General features: G+C 49.3%; 2 protein-coding genes across 2 annotated transcripts in view; one reads left to right on the forward strand and one right to left on the reverse strand.

Moving 5' to 3' along the window:
- Positions 1-1,765, forward strand: part of MESP2 (mesoderm posterior basic helix-loop-helix transcription factor 2) — a 2,308-nt gene extending 543 nt beyond the window's left edge. The window contains exons 2-3 of the mRNA XM_011986346.1: positions 8-299; positions 1,080-1,765. Coding sequence (XP_011841736.1) covers positions 8-299; positions 1,080-1,349 — 562 coding nt within the window. The 3' untranslated portion in view covers positions 1,350-1,765. The remainder of the gene's footprint in view (positions 1-7; positions 300-1,079) is intronic.
- An 8,010-nt stretch (positions 1,766-9,775) lies between these two features.
- ANPEP (alanyl (membrane) aminopeptidase) overlaps positions 9,776-19,813 on the reverse strand; it is a 30,346-nt gene continuing 20,308 nt past the window's right edge. Inside the window, exons 16-22 of the mRNA XM_011986333.1 lie at positions 18,453-18,544; positions 17,870-17,980; positions 17,578-17,745; positions 15,803-15,943; positions 15,347-15,428; positions 10,188-10,384; positions 9,776-9,979 (exon numbers count right to left, since the gene is read on the reverse strand). Of these exons, the coding sequence (XP_011841723.1) occupies positions 10,232-10,384; positions 15,347-15,428; positions 15,803-15,943; positions 17,578-17,745; positions 17,870-17,980; positions 18,453-18,544 (747 nt within the window). The 3' untranslated portion in view covers positions 9,776-9,979; positions 10,188-10,231. The remainder of the gene's footprint in view (positions 9,980-10,187; positions 10,385-15,346; positions 15,429-15,802; positions 15,944-17,577; positions 17,746-17,869; positions 17,981-18,452; positions 18,545-19,813) is intronic.

Raw genomic sequence — 19,813 nt, forward strand, 5'->3', positions numbered from 1 at the left:
GCCTTGTCTCAGCCGTCCTCGCCGAGGCGTCCTGGGGGTCCCCGTCCTCCTGCCCCGGAGCCCGAGCCGCACCCGAGCGCCTGGGAAGGGGGGTCCACGACACAGATCCCTGGGCGACACCCCCTTACTGCCCCAAGATACAGTCGCCTCCGTATTCGTCCCAAGGGACAACCTCCGACGCGTCTCTTTGGACGCCACCCCAAGGCTGTCCCTGGACGCAGTCGTCCCCAGAGCCCCGGAACCCGCCAGTGCCCTGGACGACGCCCCCAGCAACCCTGGAGCTGGCCGCAGTGTACCAGGTATGTGTGGAGGCTCTTGCTGTGTTCCCTAGCCTCCAGTCTGCAGAGAATCTCATACTTTTTCGATCCCAGCTTATCTACTCCAGGATTATCTAATGGAGGGGAGAATGGAAAGAACCCCCAGCTCCTTGGGAGAAGAGGTTGGACCCTGGGAAGTTAAGGCCACCTCCACAGTCACCACAAGCAGTCTTCACAGCCATGGGAAAGAGGGAGAGCCTGCCGACTTGCTCAGAGGGTGGAAGGTAGCAGGGTGGCTTACTGACTTCAAGTGCTATTAAGAGTGCAGTGAGGGAAGGAAGTCCCAGGGTAAGGGCAGCTTTTCCCCAGTGCATGGGCCTGGAGCGGGTGATTTCAAGTTTTCTTCAAGCTTCATTCATTCATGAGGCTCATGAATGACTCATGGTCCATAAAAAATCTATTAACCAAAATTTGTTGAACACTTTCTGTGTGCCCATCATCATTCTTGGCACCTTACATGTATTATTCAGCCCCAGTAATGACCATGGGAAGTAGGTATTATCAGCTTCCCTAGTTTATATGTGAGAAAACTGAGACAAAAAGAGCTACCTGAGTTCTCATTGCTAGTGAGTAGCAGAACTGGGATTTAAGCCTTAGCAGAGTGTCTCCTGAGCCAGTGCTCTTAACCAGTTGGCTTTGCTGCATCCATTGCACCAGGGCTGCCCAGATGCTGCCAGCCACACCATGGCAACGAGCTAGATTCAAGATCTCTGGACATCAGGGAGCAGCCCACTAACCAGGCTGCTCTTACCTCTCTTGCAGGGTCTCTCTGTGTCTCCAGAGTCCTGTCTTTCGCTGGGAGCTCCATCTCTCCTGCCCCACCCATCATGCCAGAGACTGCAGCCTCAGACCCCCTGGGGGTGCTGGAGCCACAGTGCAGAGGTGGTGCCCAACTCAGAGGACCAGGGACCAGGCGCCGCCTTCCAGCTTAGTGAAGCAAGCCCTCCCCAGAGCTCAGGCCTGCGGTTCAGTGGCTGCCCTGAACTTTGGCAAGAAGATCTGGAGGGGGCCCACCTGGGCATCTTCTACTGAATGGCTTTGACTTCCCTCTTTCCATCCAGGAATCAGGCCTGTAGCATGGGTGCCTCCTCATTTGCTACTTAGTGGTTGTTCATGCTTTCCTTTAGCCAAGGCTCCCTTTTTCTAAGTGATGTCTTTCAGGGAAGCAGTGTTTGAAATAGATAGTGGGTATCTTCCCTGGATGGAGTCAGGGCGGGGGCAGTGTCCTCCACTGCTAGACACCCCCAGAATGCCTGGCGCTCTGCAGAGCACAGTCTGAGCTGCTCTAAGAAGAGGTCTCCTTTACCCCAAAGGCAGCTGGGCAGGGACAGGTGGGAGAATGGGTGTAGGAGGCAGGCCCCATACTCTGCTTCTTGGTGACAGTTGGCCAGAGCCCTATATGCTTTGATTTTTTTGTACTTAAAAAACACACACACACACAACAAAAATTTAGTTTGGTTTTGTTTTTTGTCCATCAACCTGGGTTTTTCTTGCCTCTGGAAAAGGAAACATGTTTTCCTTCTGTGGGGAACTAGTTCTGCTGCTCCTTCCTTCCCGAATCCAGGCCTGCTAAGATATGTGTGGGCCCTCATTTGTCAGTTTGACCATATTTATTGCGCTGGTGCTCCAGGGCCAAAAGCTCCACCTGGCTTGCTGTGCAAGGTAGCACAGGTGGGCTGAACTTGGGCCTGCCCACTTGCCCCAGCCACATCACCACTGCCCTTTTGTGTTCTGGGAACATTCCTGGTGACTGGTGGGGTAGGTGCATGCAGCTGTGGACAGACAGACAGGACCCCCAAATGGGGAGACCACAGTCCCAGAGACCTGTGATTTAGGGCTCTTTCACAATGACATGAAATTTTCTTCAAAGAATGCTGGGAGTGGTTCCTATGTGCTAGGCCCAGTGTATTAGTTTGCGAGGGCTGCCATACTAGAATGCCACGGGCTGGGTGCAGTGGCTTATGCCTGTAATCCCAGCAGTTTGAGAGCCTGAGGCTGGAGGATCCCTTGAGGCCAGGAATTTGAGACCAGCCTGGACAACATAGCAAGACCCCGTCCCTACAAAAAACTTAAAAAAAAAAAACAACCACAGACTGGGTGGCTTAAACAACGCAAATTTATTTTCTCACAATTCTGGAGGCTAGAAGTTCAAGATCAAGGTGTAGGCAGGTTTGGTGGCTTCTGGGGCCTTTCTCTGTGGCTTGCCTGTTCATTGAGCCCCCACACAGTCACACATCTGTCTCTATTGTCTGTGTCCTGATTTCTTATAAGGGCACTAGTCATGTTGGATGAGGACCTACCCTAAGGGACCCATTTAACTGTATTTACTCTTTTAGGGATTTTTCTCCTAATACAGTCATACAGTTACATTCTGAAATATTGAATGTCAGGGCTTAAACATAAGAAATTTTGTTTGTTTGTTTGTTTGTTTGTTTGTTTGTTTTTTAGACAGAGTCCTGCTCTGTTGCCCAGGCTGGAGTGCAATGGTGCAGTCTCAGCACACTGCAACCTCTGCCTCCCAGGTTCAAGTGATTCTCCTGCCTTAGCCTCCTGAGTAGCTGGGATTACAGATGCCTGCCACCATGCCCAGCTAATTTTTGTATTTTCAGTAGAGATGGGGTTTCACCATTTTGGCCAGGCTGGTCTGGAACTCCTGACCTCAAGCGATCCACCTGCCTCAGCCTCCCAAAGTGCTGGGATTACAGGTGTGAGCCACTGCACCCAGCCCAACATAGGAAATTTTTTTCTTTCTTTTTTTTGAGATGGAGTCTCACTCTGTCACCTAGGCGGGAGTGCAGTGGCATGATCTCAGCTCACTGCAACTTCTGCCTCACAGGCTCAAGTGATTCTCCTGTCTCAGTTTCCCTAGTAACTGGCCTAGGTGCCTGCCACCATGCCCGGCTAATTTTTGTATTTTTAGTAGAGATGGGGTTTCCCCATGTTGGCCAGGCTGGTCTTGAACCCCTGACCTCCAATGGTCCACCCGCCACGGCATCCCAAAGGGCTGGGATTACAGGCGTGAGCCACCACGCCCAGCCAAACATAGGAATTTTATGAGAACACAGTTCAGCCGCCTTGGCCTCCCAAAGTGCTGGTATTACAGGCATGAGCCACTGCACTCAGCCATACAGGAATTTTATGGGGACACAGTTCAGCCCGTAGCACCATGTGTTAGGTGCCAGAGAGTAAATATTCCCCAACTAATGTGAATTACAGGGAAATAAATGATCAAAGCCCAGGTCCTAAACACAAGGATGGGGATTTGCGTGAGGTGCTTAGGGACCAGGATGCGGTAGCCTGGTGGGAGGCAAGGTTGGCAGTACCATCTCATTCTTGAGTTACCTGATTCCTTAGTCCTGCTGCCTTGATTGCAGTGTCTTAAGAGTAAGAGGCACTGCCAGGATCTTGGGAAAAGGACGCCAAGATCCATTAGTAAAGGCTGCTGTCGGCATGGGAGCCAGTGGTGGTGGTAACTTCCTTCTGTATCTGCTGACTCATGGAGGAGAGAGTTGCAGGAGAGGTGACCTTAGAGCTGGGTGTTGAAGGATATGCAGGAGTTTGCCAAGAGGAGTGAGGGAGGAGAGGTCCAGGCAGGAGCAACAGCATGAGCCAAGTTGAAACAGAAGCATCTAGTGTCTAGAGTTGACACAGAAAAGTGGCAAACAGAGCCAGAAAGGGGCTTGGAGGCAAGACGGGGGAGTTCCACGTGGTGGTTGATGAGGTTTTGGCCTCCGTTTCCTGAGTGATGGGCAGCACTGAGGGTTGGGAATTGGGGGTGAGCTGGTAAGAAGGCTGCTCTCAGTCCCTTCGGCCACTTCATAGAAATGGAACCAGGCAGGAGGCCATTGCAACAGTCCAGCTTGAGAGAAGGGGAGAGGCAGCACAGAGCGTGAGCTGCCTGATTTCCTGGGCCTGAGCTCTTGACATGCAAGGCTTTCCCCTGTCATTCTGCAAGGTTGCCTGTTGCCTCTGACGTGTCCTGGGGCATCGGGCAAGTCACTCTGAGTTTTCACAGTTCCTAAAGGAGGAACTATCTTGGGTGGTGCTGAGGTACCTTCTTCCTTTAACCTTCCAGAAGTGCTCTGGTTCTGCCCTTAGGGCCCTGCTGTCCCGAGGGGCTGTCAGCCACAGCTGGAAGGATGAGAAAAATCCAGGCAAGCTTAGAGCAGAGACACAGCAGGTTGCGCATTCTACTCGGCTCTTACTTGCTGTGTAACCAAGTGAGACTGACAGGCATCCTTTGAAACCTCCCTGAGCCTCAGTTTATTCAACTGTGAAGTGGAGACATAATAGACCCTACCTCTCAGGGTTTTAATACTTGCCATATAGTAAGTGCTCAATAAAATGAGTACTGAGGCCAGGCGTGGTGTCTCATGCCTGTAATCCCAGCACTTTGGGATGCAAAGGTGGGGCGATCACTTGAGGTCAGGAGTTCGAGACCAGCCTGGCCAACACAGTGAAACCCCATCTCTATTAAAAATACAAAAATTAGCCAGGCATGGTGGCAGGTGCCTGTAATCCCAACTACTAGGGAGGCTGAGGCAGGAGAATCACTGGAACCCGGGAGGCGGAGGCTTCAGTGAGCCAAGATTGTGCCACTGCACTCCAGCCTAAGCCTGGGTGACAGAGCGAGACTCTGTCTCCGAAAAAAGAAAAAAAAAGTACTAAGTAGAGTCACATTACCTAAGATAACCTAGTCTAGTGGTTCCCAAAACTGGCAGCGTGCTGTGCCATCTGGTTCCGGGATCGTCCTCTGAGAGCATGATTCAGTGAGTTAGATTCCCAGGGTAAAGTCTCAGGTTCCTAGGTTTTAACAAGATCCTCTCCAGGGGATTCTGAAGCCCAGCCAGGTTGCGAACCATGAATATTCTTCGCCTCCAGTTAGGTGTGGACATTAGGCTCATCACTCCTAGTCCAATGCTCTCTCCTCCCAAGAAGACCCAAGGTCCTGGCTCCACGGTCTCTTAGCATCTGCACTGAAGGCAGAACTAAACAACAACCCTGTCTCCTTTCTTTGGCTCCCACCTATCTGGAGTCAGTCCTTGTGGCGGCAGAGGGAGGTCCTCCCTGGCCATGTTTCTCTAACTCTGAGGCCCTGTGAGGGCTTGAGTGGAGCCCAGGAGAGTTCTGGCCTTCGCCAGCAGCAGCCAGAGATAAGCATCTTCTGGAACTTGGAAGCCTCGTTCTTCAGTTCTCCTCAGCATGGGCCTCTATGGCGAGCAGAGGCAAGAGGCCCCATCGCCCCAGCCAAGGAAGCATGTGCGGATGCCCAACTGGGGTTGCCTGGGCCGTCCTAGATGCTGCTGGAGTGAGGGGAGCTGGGTCCAGGTGGACTCCGGCGAATATCCCCATGCCTGTCCTCCCACTCTGGGAGCGAAGGCTCAGCCCTGCATCTCAGAGCAGCAGACCCTTACTGCCTCCAGTCCATCTGTCCATCCATGGCTCCATCCCAGGCATGCTGCTCTGGGCTGTACCTCTCTGCTAAGTGCCTGGCAGGGGAGGGAGAGGGACTGATGCTTGTACCCTGCCTGGGATGACTGGTTCCCCCACACCTTCTTCCTGGGAACCCCAGTCACTGTCTATAAGAGACTGAACACTTGCTGAGTACCTCACCCAGGCCTTTCAATGACCCTGCAATGGAGAGAACATTCAGTTTTTCATATGGGTAACTGAAGCTAGGAGAAGTGAAATGCTTGGCCCACGTCCAGAACTGTGCTGAAAGGTTCTCTCAGGGCCAGGTGCGGTGGCTCATGCCTGTAATACCAGCACTTAGGGAGGCCAAGGCAGGAAGATACCTTACAGCCAAGAGTTGGAGACCAGTCTGGGCAACATAGCAGGGAGCTGCCTCTACAAAAAATTTTAAATTATCCAGGTGTGGTGGTGTGTGCCTATAGTCCCAGCTACGAGAACTGAGACAGGAAGATTGCTTGAGCCCAAGAGGATGAGGCTCCAATGAGCTGTGATCGTACCACTGCACTGCAGCCTGGGTTAACAGAGTGCTACCCCACCTCTATAAACATACAAACGAACAAAAAGCAAACTTCAAATTTGTTGGGCACAGTGGTTCACATCTGTAAACCCAGCACTTTGGGAGGGTGAGGTGGAAAGTTTGCTTGAGGCCAGGAGTTTAAGGCCAGCCTGGGCAACATAGAAAGACCCCACCTTTAAAAAAAAAAAAAAAGAAAGAAAGAAAGGGAGGGAGGGAAAATGAGGCCAGGCGCAGTGGCTTACTTCTATAATCCCAGCAGGCAGATCACCTGAGGTCAGGAACTCGAGACCAGCCCGGCCCCGTCTCTACTAAAAATACAAAAAATTAGCCTGGCGTGGTGGCGAGCACCTGTAATCCCAGCTACTCAAGATGCTGAGGCAGGAAAATAGCTTGAGCCCAGGAGGTGGAGGTTGCAGTGAGCTGAGGTCGTGCCACTGCAAGCCTGGGCGACAGAGTGAGACTTTGTCTCAAAAAAGAAAAAAAAAGAAAAAGAAAAGGAAAGATTGCCTTAGCTGTGCTGATTCCACAGTCTCAAAAAGCTGGGTCAGAGGAGCCACCAGGGCTGCTTCTTGCAGAGCCTCAGCACCTTCCATTCCTGCTGGACTTGATGCTGAGGGCTCATCTCCCTGGCAGATAAGAGCGCTGGGCAGGGAATCAGCCACCAGAGTTCTAGTTGGTTCCTGCTCTTTGACCTTGACCAAGGCTCTGCAGGCATTGCTCTGGCTCTGTGTATCCTCACTGCATTCCAGGATCAGCCTTGGAGGGCCTGATGAGTGCCAGCATTGTACACTGCCAGGTGGCACCGTCATAAGTGTTTGAAACAGAGCGATTCCATCTTGAATAGGGGCTGGGTAAAATGAGATTGAGACCTGCTGGGCTGCATTCCTAGGAGGTTAGGCATTCTTGGTCATAGGATGAGACAGGAGATCCGCATAAGATACAGGTCACAAAGACCTTGCTGATAAAACAGCATGTAGTAGAGAAACCTGCCAAAACCTGCCAAAACCAAGATGGTGACAAAAGTGACCTGTGGTCATCTTCACTGCTCATTATGTGCTGATTATAATACATTAGCTGCTAAAAGACACTCCCACCAGCATATGACAGTTCACAAATGCCACGGCAATATCCAGAAGTTACCCTGTGTGGTCTAAAAAGGGGAGAAACCCTCAGTTCTAGGAAATCCCCACTTCTTTCCCAAAAAACTCATGAAAAAATCCACCCCTCATTTAGCATATAATCAAGAAATAAGGCTGGGCACAGTGGCTCACGCCTGTAATCCCAGCGGTTTGGGAGACTGAGATGGGCGGATCTCCTGGGGTCGAGAAACCCCATCTCTAATAAAAATACAGAATTAACCGGGCGTGGTGGTGCATGCCTGTAATCCCAGCTACGTGGGAGGCTGAGGCAGGAGAATTGCTTGAACCTAGGAGGCGGAGGTTGTGGTGAACCGAGATCGCATCATTGCACTCCAGCCTAGGCAACAAGAACGAAACTCTGAAAAAAAAAAAAAAAAAAAAAAAAAAAACAGCAACAAAATTCAGAAATAACTCTTCAGTTTACTCAGTTGAGCAGCCGATGCCGCTGCCCTGCCTGTGGAGTAGCCATTCTTTGATTCCCTTCCTTTCTTAATAACTTGCTTTCACTTTATGGACTTGCCCGAATTCTTTCTTGCATGAGCTCCAAGGACCCTCTCTTGGGGTCTGGATCTAGACCCCTTTCCAGTAACGGCACAAGCACGGCATTATAGACGTCAGGCACTCCATCCCCGCTCCAGATGGAGAACCGGCTTCCACTTCTGTGCAGGGAGTAAAGCCAGACAGCGGTTCCATTTCAGTTCTACTGAGTTGTAACTTCATCTCCTTGCCCTGCAGTTTTCTTATCTGTAAAGTTGAGATAAAGATGTTCCTTATCTCATGGTACAGTTGAGAACTAAATGAAATAATGTGCATAAACTCTTCTCCCTGGCAGGCCAGCTCTCTCTTCTGCAATGTCCGGGGAACCTGGAGCCCATTAGAAACTCAAGATGGTGAGGCTGGCCCCTCCCACAGCTGAACCCCAGAAGGTCAAGTGCTAGCCACAGCCCCTGGGTACTGGCGACAGGAAGAGTTGGCCCAAAGTGACTGGTGGAGCTTAATCTGGGCGGCCCAGGGAGCCTCCTGGCTGGTGGAGGGACAGTGCCCCATCACCCGGGCTGGCCTCCCGGCTTAGCCAGCCCTACTCTTTGATGTGCGGATGGTGGTGGGGGATGGGGGACCTTCCTGGCCCCAGGCCTGCCTGCTTCTCACAAGGGGGAAGAGGCTGGTGGGGCTAGAGCCAGGAGACAGGGTCAAGGGTGCTAATAAAACCCAGCTCTCCTTATGTGTCAGGCCATTTGCTAAGTACATGTATCTCCTTCAATCCACACGCCAGCCTAACAGCTCTGACACTGCCTCGTTGTGCAGATGAGACTGAGGCTTGGGCATGTAGGTCCCTTGTCTAAGAAACTGAAACCAGACCTGCTGGACTCCAGGATTCTAGCCTGCAGAGCTGGCCGTGGGTGTCTGTTGGAGCTGACTCCTAAGGACCCCTATGGTTGTTCCTGCCTTCTCCCCCTCCCCTCAGCCTTGAATGTTCAAATGGGACTTGCGGGGCAGAGGCTGAGGGGAGCATGCCACAGTCTGGCTCCATTTGTCAAGAAATGCCCACCAGGGCCAATGTATGCGTGGAGCTGTGCGGGTCCCAGACCTTCTCAGAGTTGGCCCTGACCATCCTCTGCCCCAGGCGATGTGGAGGGCACAGCACCCACTTTATGAGCCTGGCAAAGCTGTCCCCACTCCATGGCTTGCCTGCTCCTCAGCCCAGCCCTTCCCTGTGTGCTGCTCTAGAAAACAACCTCTTTATGCATTGGTACCCGCACCCCACTCCACCCTTCCACCACGGAAGACTGTGGGGCGTGCCCTTGGCCAGTGAAGAGTGGCACCAGGTCTGGGACCCTGCGCTTGCTGCCTCCACTGCACAGAACTGTCCCACATTGTCCCAGGTGTTCCTGTGGGGCAGGAAGAGGGGCACAGCACCCTGCACCCTTGCCTCATGTTAAGGAGGGTGCTTCCTGAAGAGTACTCCCTGTGCTCTGCCAGGGCCCCTCTCACCACTCACTGCGGGAGCACTGGGTCCACAGCTGCCCACCCTCCACCTTGTGATGCCTCCCCACCACCCAGCATCTCCAGCTGCCATCAGAATAGGGATAAAAGGAGACCTGCAAACCGCCCAGCTAGCTCAGTCGATAGAGCCCAGAGTCCTGCAGGCAGACACGGAGGCATAGGTGCAGGGCACCTGCAGGAAGGGCCAGCAAGCTGGGCACGTCTCCCGTCCTGTGCTCTGGGGTCCCAGGCTCCACGATGCTCCGCATGCACCCAGCTTCCCTCCACCCAGCCTCCCCAGCCGCTGTGCTGACCCACTCCTGCTTTAGTTTAGTAATGAGTCTCACTCATCTAGAAATCCTTTATTTACATTTTCTCTTAGAAAAAAACATATACAGATCTGCTGCCCTGTTGATTCCTCAGATTTGGGGTCCTTAGGGAAAGGTGAAAGAGGGTACAGGGCGGTCCCCCGCAAGGCCGTCCATTGTCCATCGAGAGCTTCTGCTCATCTGGCCCTGGAGCTGGGCTTCCCTGAGATCAGCCCCAGGGCCCTGGGCGACAGGCGCCATGCCAGGCCTAGGGCGGAGTTGGCATGAGAGGCAGGGGCCGGGAGGTGCTCGGTCAACCTGGTCATCAGGCACTAGACTGGCTCACAGGCAGAGAGAACGTAGGCTGGAGACTTTGTCCTTGAGGGGAGGACACTGGTGCCTCGGGCTCCAGGAATGGAGGCCCTGCCACCAGCCGCTGGGATGGACACACGTGGGCACCTTGCATGGGGGCCGGGTGACTTTAAGGGCCGGGGACTATTTGCTGTTTTCTGTGAACCACTGGAGCACCACCTCCTTGTTCTCCTTCACCCACTTGATGTTGGCTCTCGTCTTCTCCAGGGCTTGCTCCAGGGCCCGGGTGCCTGAGCCGAAGCCTGTTTCCTCGTTGTCCTTCTTGAACTGCTCCAGCTGCCAGAAAAACAAAGATCCTCAGCCCCGTCTGGGTCCCTAATACAGCCTTGAGGAGGAGCTCTCTCAGGCCTCTGGCTTCCCACTCCCACTTTAGAGTCCCCATGGATGGGACCACACCTGTTCTAGGGATAGAGAGGACGTCCGCCTTGTTCCTGGGCAAAGTCCTTGTCAACACAGAGGTCGCAAAAGACAATCCCAGGCAAAACCTGGCTCAGGAAGATTCTGGCCTTCATGTGTAATATTTCATTATAATATCAATCCCATCAAGAGAGTAGAGAGGGGCTAATGAAGCAACCAGCCAAATCTAAAATGTGGAAATTTCTACACCACAAATGATCCAGTTGCTTCAATAAATAAATGCTTTTTTAAAAAAAATACTCCTATAAATTAGAAGAGTTATCAGTCCTGGAGGTTCTATCCAGGCAGTCATCCAAGAGAATGAAATAAAAGGAATCCAGAAAGGAAGAAGTAAAACTATGTGTATGACATGTTTGCACACATAAAATTTTAAGGAATCCATTAAAAAAAACTATTAGAACTAATGATTTCTGCAAGGTTGCAGGATACAAGAGCAATACACAAAAATCAATTGTATTCCTATACACTAGCAATGAAAAACCTGAAAATGAAATTAAGAAAACAATTCCATGTACGATAGCATCAACAAGAATGAAATATTTAGGAATAAATTTGACAAAATGAGTGCCAGACTAGTATGCTGAAAACTACAAAACATTTTTGAAAGAAATTAAAGAACGCCTAAGTAAAAAGAAAAAAGACCCAGATAAATCTGTGTCCATGGACTGGAAGATTTAGTATTATTGAGATGCCTATAGTCCCCATAGTGGTCTAGAGATTCAATGTCATCCCATCAAAATTTTAACTACTTTTTTTTTTTTTTTTTGCAGAAATTGATAAGTGATCCTAAAATGCATAAGAAATTGCAAGGGACCCAGAATAGCCAAAACAGTGTTGAAAAAGAACATAGTTGGCCAGCCTGGGCAAGATAGTGAAACCCTGTCTCTGCAGAAAAATACAGAACATTAGCCAGGCATGGTGGCATGTGCCTATATAGTCCCAGCTACTCAGGAGGTTGAGGTGGAGAGATCACCTGAGCCTGGGAAGTTGAGGCTGCAGTGAGCTGTGATCTCACCACTGTACTCTAGCCTGGGTGACAGAGTGAGACCCTTTCTCAAAAAAAAAAAAAAAAAAGCAAATTGGAGGACTCACACTTCCCAATTTTAAAACTCACTACAAAACTACAGTAATCAGGACAGTATGGTGCCGGCATAAGAATACAAATGTAGATCAATGAAATAGAATTGAGAATCCAAAAAGAAACCCTTACATTTACAGTCAATTGATTTTCAACAAGGTTGCCAAAATCATTCAGTGGGAGAACAGTCTTTTCAACAAATGGGACTTGGACAACTGGATATCCATATGCAAAACGAATGAAGTTGGACACCAACCTCATATCATATACAAATATTAAGTCAAAATAGATCAAATGCCTACACTTAAGTGAAAACATAATAAAACTTTTTTTTTTTTTGAGGCAGAGTCTTGCTCTGTCACCCAGGCTAGAGTACAGGGGCGCGATCTCAGCTCACTGCAAACTCCACCTCCCAGGTTCAAGCAATTCTCCTGCCTCAGCCTCCCGAGTAGCTGGGATTACAGGTGCCTGCCACTGCGCCCAGCTAAGTTTTGTATTTTTTAGTAGAGACGGGGTTTCACCATCTTGGCCAGGCCGGTCTTAAACTCCTGACCTCATGATCCACCTGCCTCGGCCTCCCAAAGTGCTGGGATTACAGGCATGAGCCACCGTGCCCAGCCAATAAAATGCTTAGTAAAAAACATTGTCAAGTCTTTTGTGGGTTTGAAAATTATTTTGAAATAAAAAAAATAAGTATAAATCTTCATGACCTGGGGTTAGACAATAGTTTCTTAGATATGACACATAAAGCATAAGCAACCAAAGGAAAAAAAACAAATAAGATTTCATCAAGATTTAAAACTTTTGGGTATCAAAAGACCTATCAAGTGAGTGACAGGTCTCATAGAATGGGAGAAATACTTGCAAACCGTATCTCTGATAAGAGTCTAATATTCAGAATATATAAAGAACTTTTACAATAAAAAGACAACCCAATTTTAAAATAGCAAAAGACTAGGCACAGTGGCACACGCCTGTAATCCCAGCTACTCAGAAGGCTGAAGTGGAAGGGTTGCTTGAGCCCAGGAATTTAAGGACAGCCTAGGCAACATAGTAAGACCCTCTCTCGAAAAGAAAAATAATCAGTTTTACCCATTTCTCCAAAGATACACAAATGTGTATAAGGCCAGTAAGCACATGAAATATTCAACATCATGTAATTACTCATTAGGGAGATACAACTGAAAACCATAATGATACCACTTCCTACCCACTAGATGACTATACTAAAAAAGGGGGGAAAGGGAGATTAAGTGTAGACATAGAGCAATTAGAACCCTCATATGATACATTGCTGATAGTAATGGACAATGGTACCCTTGCTTTGGAAAACATTTTGTCAGTTTCTCAAAAAGTTTAAACACAGAGTAACCAAATGACCCAGCAATTCTTCTCCGAGGTGTATACCCAAGATAAATTAAAACATGTTTGTACAAAATTTGCATGTGAAGGTCCATGATATTCATAATAGCCAGAAGACTGAAACAACCCAAATGACCATCAATGATGAGCTGAAAACAAAATGTGGTACATCCATGCAATGGAACATTATTCAGTCATAAAAAGGAATGATCCCTGCTACCATATGCATGAATCTTGAAAACATTATACTGGCCGGGCACGGTGGCTCAAGCCTGTAATCCCAGCACTTTGGGACGCCGAGACGGGTGGATCACGAGGTCAGGAGATCAAGACCATCCTGGCTAACACGGTGAAACCCCGTCTCTACTAAAAAATACAAAAAACTAGCTGGGTGAGGTGGCGGGTGCCTGTAGTCCCAGCTACTCGGGAGGCTGAGGCAGGAGAATGGTGTAAACCCGGGAGGCAGAGCTTGCAGTGAGCTGAGATCCGGCCACTGCACTCCAGCCTGGGTGACAGAGCGAGACTCCGTCTCAAAAAAAAAAAAAAAAAAAAGGAAAACATTATACTAAGTGAAAGAAGGCAGACAGACACAAAAAGGTCATGTATCTATGATTCCATTTTATGAAACATCCAGAATAGGTAATAAATCCATAGAGACAGAAAGTATATTAGTGGTTGCCAGGGGCTGAGGGGACCAGGTAGGAATGAGGAGTGACTGCTAATGAGTACGCGGTTTCTTTTTGGTGTAATAAAAATGTTCTGGAATTAGACAGTAGTGATGGTTGTACCACGTATTTTTTTGTTTGTTTGTTTGGTTGGTTGGTTTTGGTTTTTTGAGACAGGGTCTTGCTCTGTCGCCCAGGCTGGAATGCAGTGGCACCATCTCGGCTCACTGCAACCTCTGCCTTCCTGCTTCAAGCGATCCTCTCACCTCAGTCTCCCGAGTAGCTAGGACTGCAGGTATGCACCACCATGCCCAGCTAACTTTTGTATTTATTTATTTATTTATTTAGAGATGAGGTCTTACGAGATTGCCCAGGCTGGTCTCAAACTCCTGGGTTCAAGGGATCCTCCTGCACTGGCCTCCCAAAGTGCTGGGATTACAGTCATGAAGCACCCCACCCACCCCACCTTGTTAGTACACTGAAAACCACTTAAAATGGTGAGTTTGATGGTTCATTAATTATATATCAATTTTTTTTTTTTTTTTGAGACAGCGTCTCACTCTGTCACTGAGGTTGGAGTGCAGTGGCTCAATCTTGGTTCACTGCAACCTCTGCCTCCTGGGTTCAGGCAATTCTTCTGCGATAGCCTCCCAAGTAGCTGGGACTACAGGGACTCCCCCACCACACCCAGCTCATTTTTGTATTTTTAGTACAGACGGGGTTTCACCATGTTGGCCAAGCTGGTCTGGAACTCCTGACCTCAGATGATCCACCCACCTTAGCCTCCCAAAGTGCTGGGACTACAGGCGTGAGCCACCATGCCCAGTGAATTACATCTCAATTTTTAAAAAAGACAAACTAAATCCAAGTTGAGTTTGTCAAGCTTCTAATTCAAACATATATATCAATTGTAAAAAGACCTTTTATAAACAACTCAGAAAATTTGAATATGGCTTGGGTATAAGATGATAGTAAGAAGATAGTTATTTTCCTGGGTTTGCTAAGGACAGTGTGATTATGTTTTAAGAATGCCTTTATTGCTGGGTGCAGTGGCTCATGCCTGTAATCTCAGCACTCTGGGAGGCTGAGGTGGGTGGATCACTTGAGGTCAGGAGTTCAAGACCAGCCTGGCCAACATGGTGAAACCCCGTCTCTACTGAAAATACAAAAAATAGCCAGATGTGGTGGCACATGCTTGTAATCCCAGCTACTCGGGAAGCTGAGGCAGGAGAATTAATTGAACCTTGGAGGCGGAGGTTGCAGTGAGCAGAGATCGCACCACTGCACCACTCCAGCCTGCATGACAGAGTGAGACTCAGTCTCAAAAAAAAAAAAAAAAAAGAATGCCTTTATTTTTCATAAGACTAAATTATTTAGAAGTAAAATTATATAGTGTCAGTGATTTGCTTTAAAATTGCCCGCCCAGAAAGAGTACTGGCAAAATGTTGATAATTGTTGAACCTGGGTAATGGGTACACGGAGGTTCCTTATACCACTCTTTCCTTTTGTGCCTATACGAAAATCCCAAGATGAATTTTTTTAAAATTGAATTATCAACACTTCCAAAGTCTGGCTACTCGGCTTCCTCTGTAAATGAGGAAGGCCTGGCGGCGTGAAGCCTGTGCTCCCTCAGGGCCACAGTCGGGGAAGAATGCAGTGCCCCTTTGGCCTGCGAAGGAAGTAGGCAGAGCCCAGGGCTGGGGAATGACTTCTTACCTGCTGCAGCTCATACTCGGTGGAGAATCGTCGTGTCACTGCCTGGATGAGGTTGGAGAAGGAGAACGAGCCACCACCATAACTGCAAGGAGGGAGAGAGGTGAACTGTGAGGGAGGCCGGGAACTAAGGAGGCTCATCCTCACACCTACTGGAGAGGGAGCTATGATTATAGAGGAGATGAAATGATATGCCCTGGAAGACCCCACTAGGACATGGGGGAGTCACAGCTTGAACACAGCTCTGACTGCCGAGTTCCTCACTCCCCTCTCTTTTTCCTTCCAAATGGGAAAAGGGACGGCCTGTACCCCAGCTTGTCTTTCCATTCCTGCCCCCACGCTTGGCTGATTTTTGTCCACTCCTGGGCAGTGCCCCCGGCGTGTCTTACGTGCACAGACCACCCCTTGGGGCCCCAGCCTCAGCGCTCGCTGTGCCTGACACCCACTCCACAGACTCACTCATTAAAGAGCGTCTTCCAATTGCTCTGGACAAAGTCCCAGACCAAACTTTGCCCGATGACGTTGTTGGTAATGCTGATGATGGTAGAGGTGGCATCCTGCTTCCGGATTAAGTTGGGGTTCAGGGTGTAGCTCAGGTACCTAAGAGGGCCAGATGCTGAGTCAGCTACTGCTAATTTCATAAAGAGCACAACTTTTGAAAATCAACTGGATCAATAGGATGTGTGCTATGATTTCCAGTTTTTAATGATAAATGTTTTTTGTGGCTTCAGGCCTTTCATCTTGAAAGATTTTATAATAGAATATAAAGTAACAGAGTAAAGGTGAAATGGCTATTAAAATGAATCAAGGCCGGGTGTGGTGGCTCACACCTGTAATCCCAGCACTTTGGGAGGCCGAGGCGGGCAGATCACGAGGTCAAGTGATCGAGACCACCATGGCCAACATAGTGAAATCCCATCTCTACTAAAAATACAAAAAATTAGCTAGGTGTGGTGGCATGCTCCTGTATTCCCAGGAGGCTAAGGGTGGAGTATCACTTGAACCCAGGAGGCAGAGTTTGCAGTGAGCTGAGATTTCACCACTGAACCCCAGCCTGGCGACAGGGTGAGACTCTGCCTCAAAAAAAAAAAAAAGAATCAAAACTCATCATTTTATAAACAACTGAAAAATAAGTTGGGGAAAATACATCAATTCTGTTGAATGAGTGTCTAAACGTAAGCATTTTGCAGTCTCAAAAATGAATCAATTATTTTAAATAAATCCTTTATTTTCAAAAGCAGCTGAAAGGAATAAGAAAAAAAATTATTCATTTGAGAAGAAAATGAGTCCTTTGGGGAACTTTCCATGGGGGTTTTGATGGGGATAAAGAGACAACCAGGGCTCAAAGTAGGCTTCTTAAACTTATTACAATATTTCTTTTTGGATTTTTAAAAAATTTTGAAGCTTTCAAGTTTTAATCTCCTTCCTTCCTTCCTTCCTTCTTTCCTTCCTTCCTTCCTTCCTTCCTTCCTTCCTTCCTTCCTTCCTTCCTTCCTTCCGTCTTTCTTTCTTTCTTTCTTTTCTTTCCTCTCTCTCTCTCTCTCTTGCTTGCTTGATGGAGTCTCACTCTGTCGCCCAGGCTGGAGTGCAGTGAAGCGATTTGGGCTCACTGCAACCTTCGCCTGCGGGGTTCAACTGATTATCCTGCCTCCCGGGTAGCTGGGATTACAGGCATGTGCCACCACGCCCAGCTAATTTTTGTATTTTTAGTAGAGATAGGGTTTCTCCATGTTGGCCAAGCTGGTCTCGAACTCCTGACCTCAGGTGATCCATCCACCTCGGCCTCCCAAAGTGCTGGGATTACAGGTGTGAGCTACTGCACCCTGCCCAAGGGTGGCTCTTCTTTACTGCATCCAGGTGATGGCATATGAGGCACATGGTGGGAGGTGGGGACCCTCATCCAAGAGCTTGAGGGAGTGCCCAGCTGGACATTTGAAAGGACCCAAGTCCAGCTATGCCAGAGCCTTTGACAGAAGGGACACGAGTTGTTGTTAGGTAAAGGCTAAGAGGCCACAGCAGCTAGGAGCAGAGGACATGGACCCAGACCTGAGTCCGGATCTCGTCTCTATCACTTATTAAAGCTTCTGGTCTGCACCAGTTGCTCTGGAAATACTGCCTCCACCTTAACAGGTCTGTGAGGGTCACGTGAAGGATCTGGCAAGGAGTGTGGAGACCTGCCTGGTTCTCCAGGTGGGGAGGGGGCTCTCGCATTCCCACCTTGCCCCAGGACTCACCTGTTCAGGATCCACACCTCGTTGCTGCAGGCCAGGGCTGCCCGAAGCTTGTCGGCCTCATTGACCAGTGTGGCATTTCGGAACTGCTCCCAGGCGAAGTCCCACTCCTTCTCACCACCCTGGGCAATAGCGTTGCAGTAGACGGTGGACCGCAGGTTGGGGTGGATCCTGGCGTGGCGTAGGGAGGTCAGATGTGGAGCAGCAGCAGGGAGGGTGGGACAGGGGTCTCCTGAGGGCAGGGCTGTGGGGAGCAGATGAAGACTGGCAGAGGAGGCGCAGGGGAGACACTCACGGGTTATTATTGGGGTTCTCCATCCACTGCTTGAAAAGGCCAGAGACCATCTCCTCACACTCTGGAACTCCATTGGAGCAGGCAGTGCTGATGGCATTAATCTCGTTGTACCTGCGCCAGGGGTGACACGCGGTTAGCACACCTGGCCACCTCCAGCCAAGATTCACCTCTTGACACACAATCCCAGGACGGCACCCTGCCTAAGGCTCTGTGGCCTAACTGGCCCTCTGAGCCCCTGGTATGTGTTTTGTGCCTTGGGCCTGAGGTTCCTTGGTCCCCAAAGTAGCCCAGAGACCCAAAAGGGCAGGAACAGGCTCTAGCCCCAGTTTCAACATCTGCAAACCATATAACTTCAAGCCAGTGGGATGAGCTCAGAGTTTCAGTTTGGGTCTTTGTATAAAGAGGTCTGATGGGCCCACAGGCCACATGGAACCTCAGGGCAGGGCCTCCCTGCTCCTGGGTGGGGGCCTCTCCCTGCCTGGTGCCCCCGCATTGAAAGCTGCGGCAAAGAACACTGCCAGGATGTTGCTCTTGACTCTCTGGGATGCCCAGGACCTCCAAACCCATGAGAGCTCCCACTCACTGGTCCATCAGGTTTTCTGGGATCTCCCTCCAGTTGTTGGTGTTATTTCTGAAGTGAATGAAGAGGGGTGTGACCTGCTTCTTCAGGTAGTTCTGGGGAAAAGAAAACATGAATCGCATCAAAGACTCATGCCTGACCTGCCTGGAGCCCCATGGAGCCTCTAATGTTGGGGGGCAGGCACTGGCAGAAAGGTCAGAGGTCAGGGCCTCACCTGAGGCCAAACAGTGCTCAAAGGGGCCCATAGAAGTCCAGAGTTCAAATAACTGAGCTGAGTTTCTTTCTGCTTAAAGCCTTAGTCAGTTCCAATATTCTGTGTCTAAGGGTAACCATTTCTTAATATAAAATGTTGGGTTTTCCCTTCACAATCATAAATATTCCATGATTTGCCAGGCGCAGTGGCTCACACTTGTAATCCCAGCACTTTGAGAGGCTGAGGCGGGTGGATCACCTGGGTCCAGGAGTTCGAGACCAGCCTGGGTAACATGGTGAAACCCCGTTTCTACTAAAAATACAAAAAAATTAGCCTGGCGTGGTGGTACACACCTGTAATCCCAGCTACTTGGGAGGCCAAGGCAGGAGAATCGCTTAAACCCAGGAGGCAGAGGTTACAGTGAGCTGTAATCGCACCACTGTACTCCAACCTAGGTGACACAGCACGACTCCATCTCAAAAAAAAAAAACAAACAAAACAAAACAAAACAAAAAAACCAAATTCCATGACTTATTGTGGGGAATTTAGAAAACACAGAGAAGCATATGCAGAAAATAAAACACACCCAGGAGCTCACCAAAACTATAGTTTCAACATTGGTGCATTTACACCTTCTTTTTTCTATACTTTTTTCTTTGTTACTTAGCATATTCTGCACATGGCTTTTTTCTCCTAACATTGTAGTGTAAGCCCCACCCCATGCTAGTACAATCCTTTGTGGACTCTGGTTTGACATGCGGGTTGATTTCTGTGCCCACCTGGATCGACATCCAAATGTAAGAGGAATAAACCCCCAATAACAAAGAACAGCAGAGGCAACAGCAGATGCAAGGTCAACATAGTTTAGGCAGCTGGGACACGCAGAAAGGGAGATGTACCAGGCTTGGCAGAGTGGGAGAATTTGCAACTGAGAATCTGCAGAAGGGGAGACAGAATCAAAGGAACTTGCTGTGACAAGACTCAGAAAGGGACAAGGCCAGGCATGGTGGCACATGCCTGTAATCCCAGCACTTTGGGAGGCTGAGGCGGGCGAATCACCCGAGGTCAGGAGTTTGAGGCCAGCTTGGCCAACATGGTGAAACCCCAAAGCTACTAAAAATATAAAAATTAGCCAGGCGTGGCGGCAGGCATCTGTAATCTCAGCTACTCA

Source organism: Mandrillus leucophaeus, unplaced genomic scaffold, assembly GCF_000951045.1.
Source record: "Mandrillus leucophaeus isolate KB7577 unplaced genomic scaffold, Mleu.le_1.0 Scaffold297, whole genome shotgun sequence".
Taxonomy (NCBI): domain Eukaryota; kingdom Metazoa; phylum Chordata; class Mammalia; order Primates; family Cercopithecidae; genus Mandrillus; species Mandrillus leucophaeus.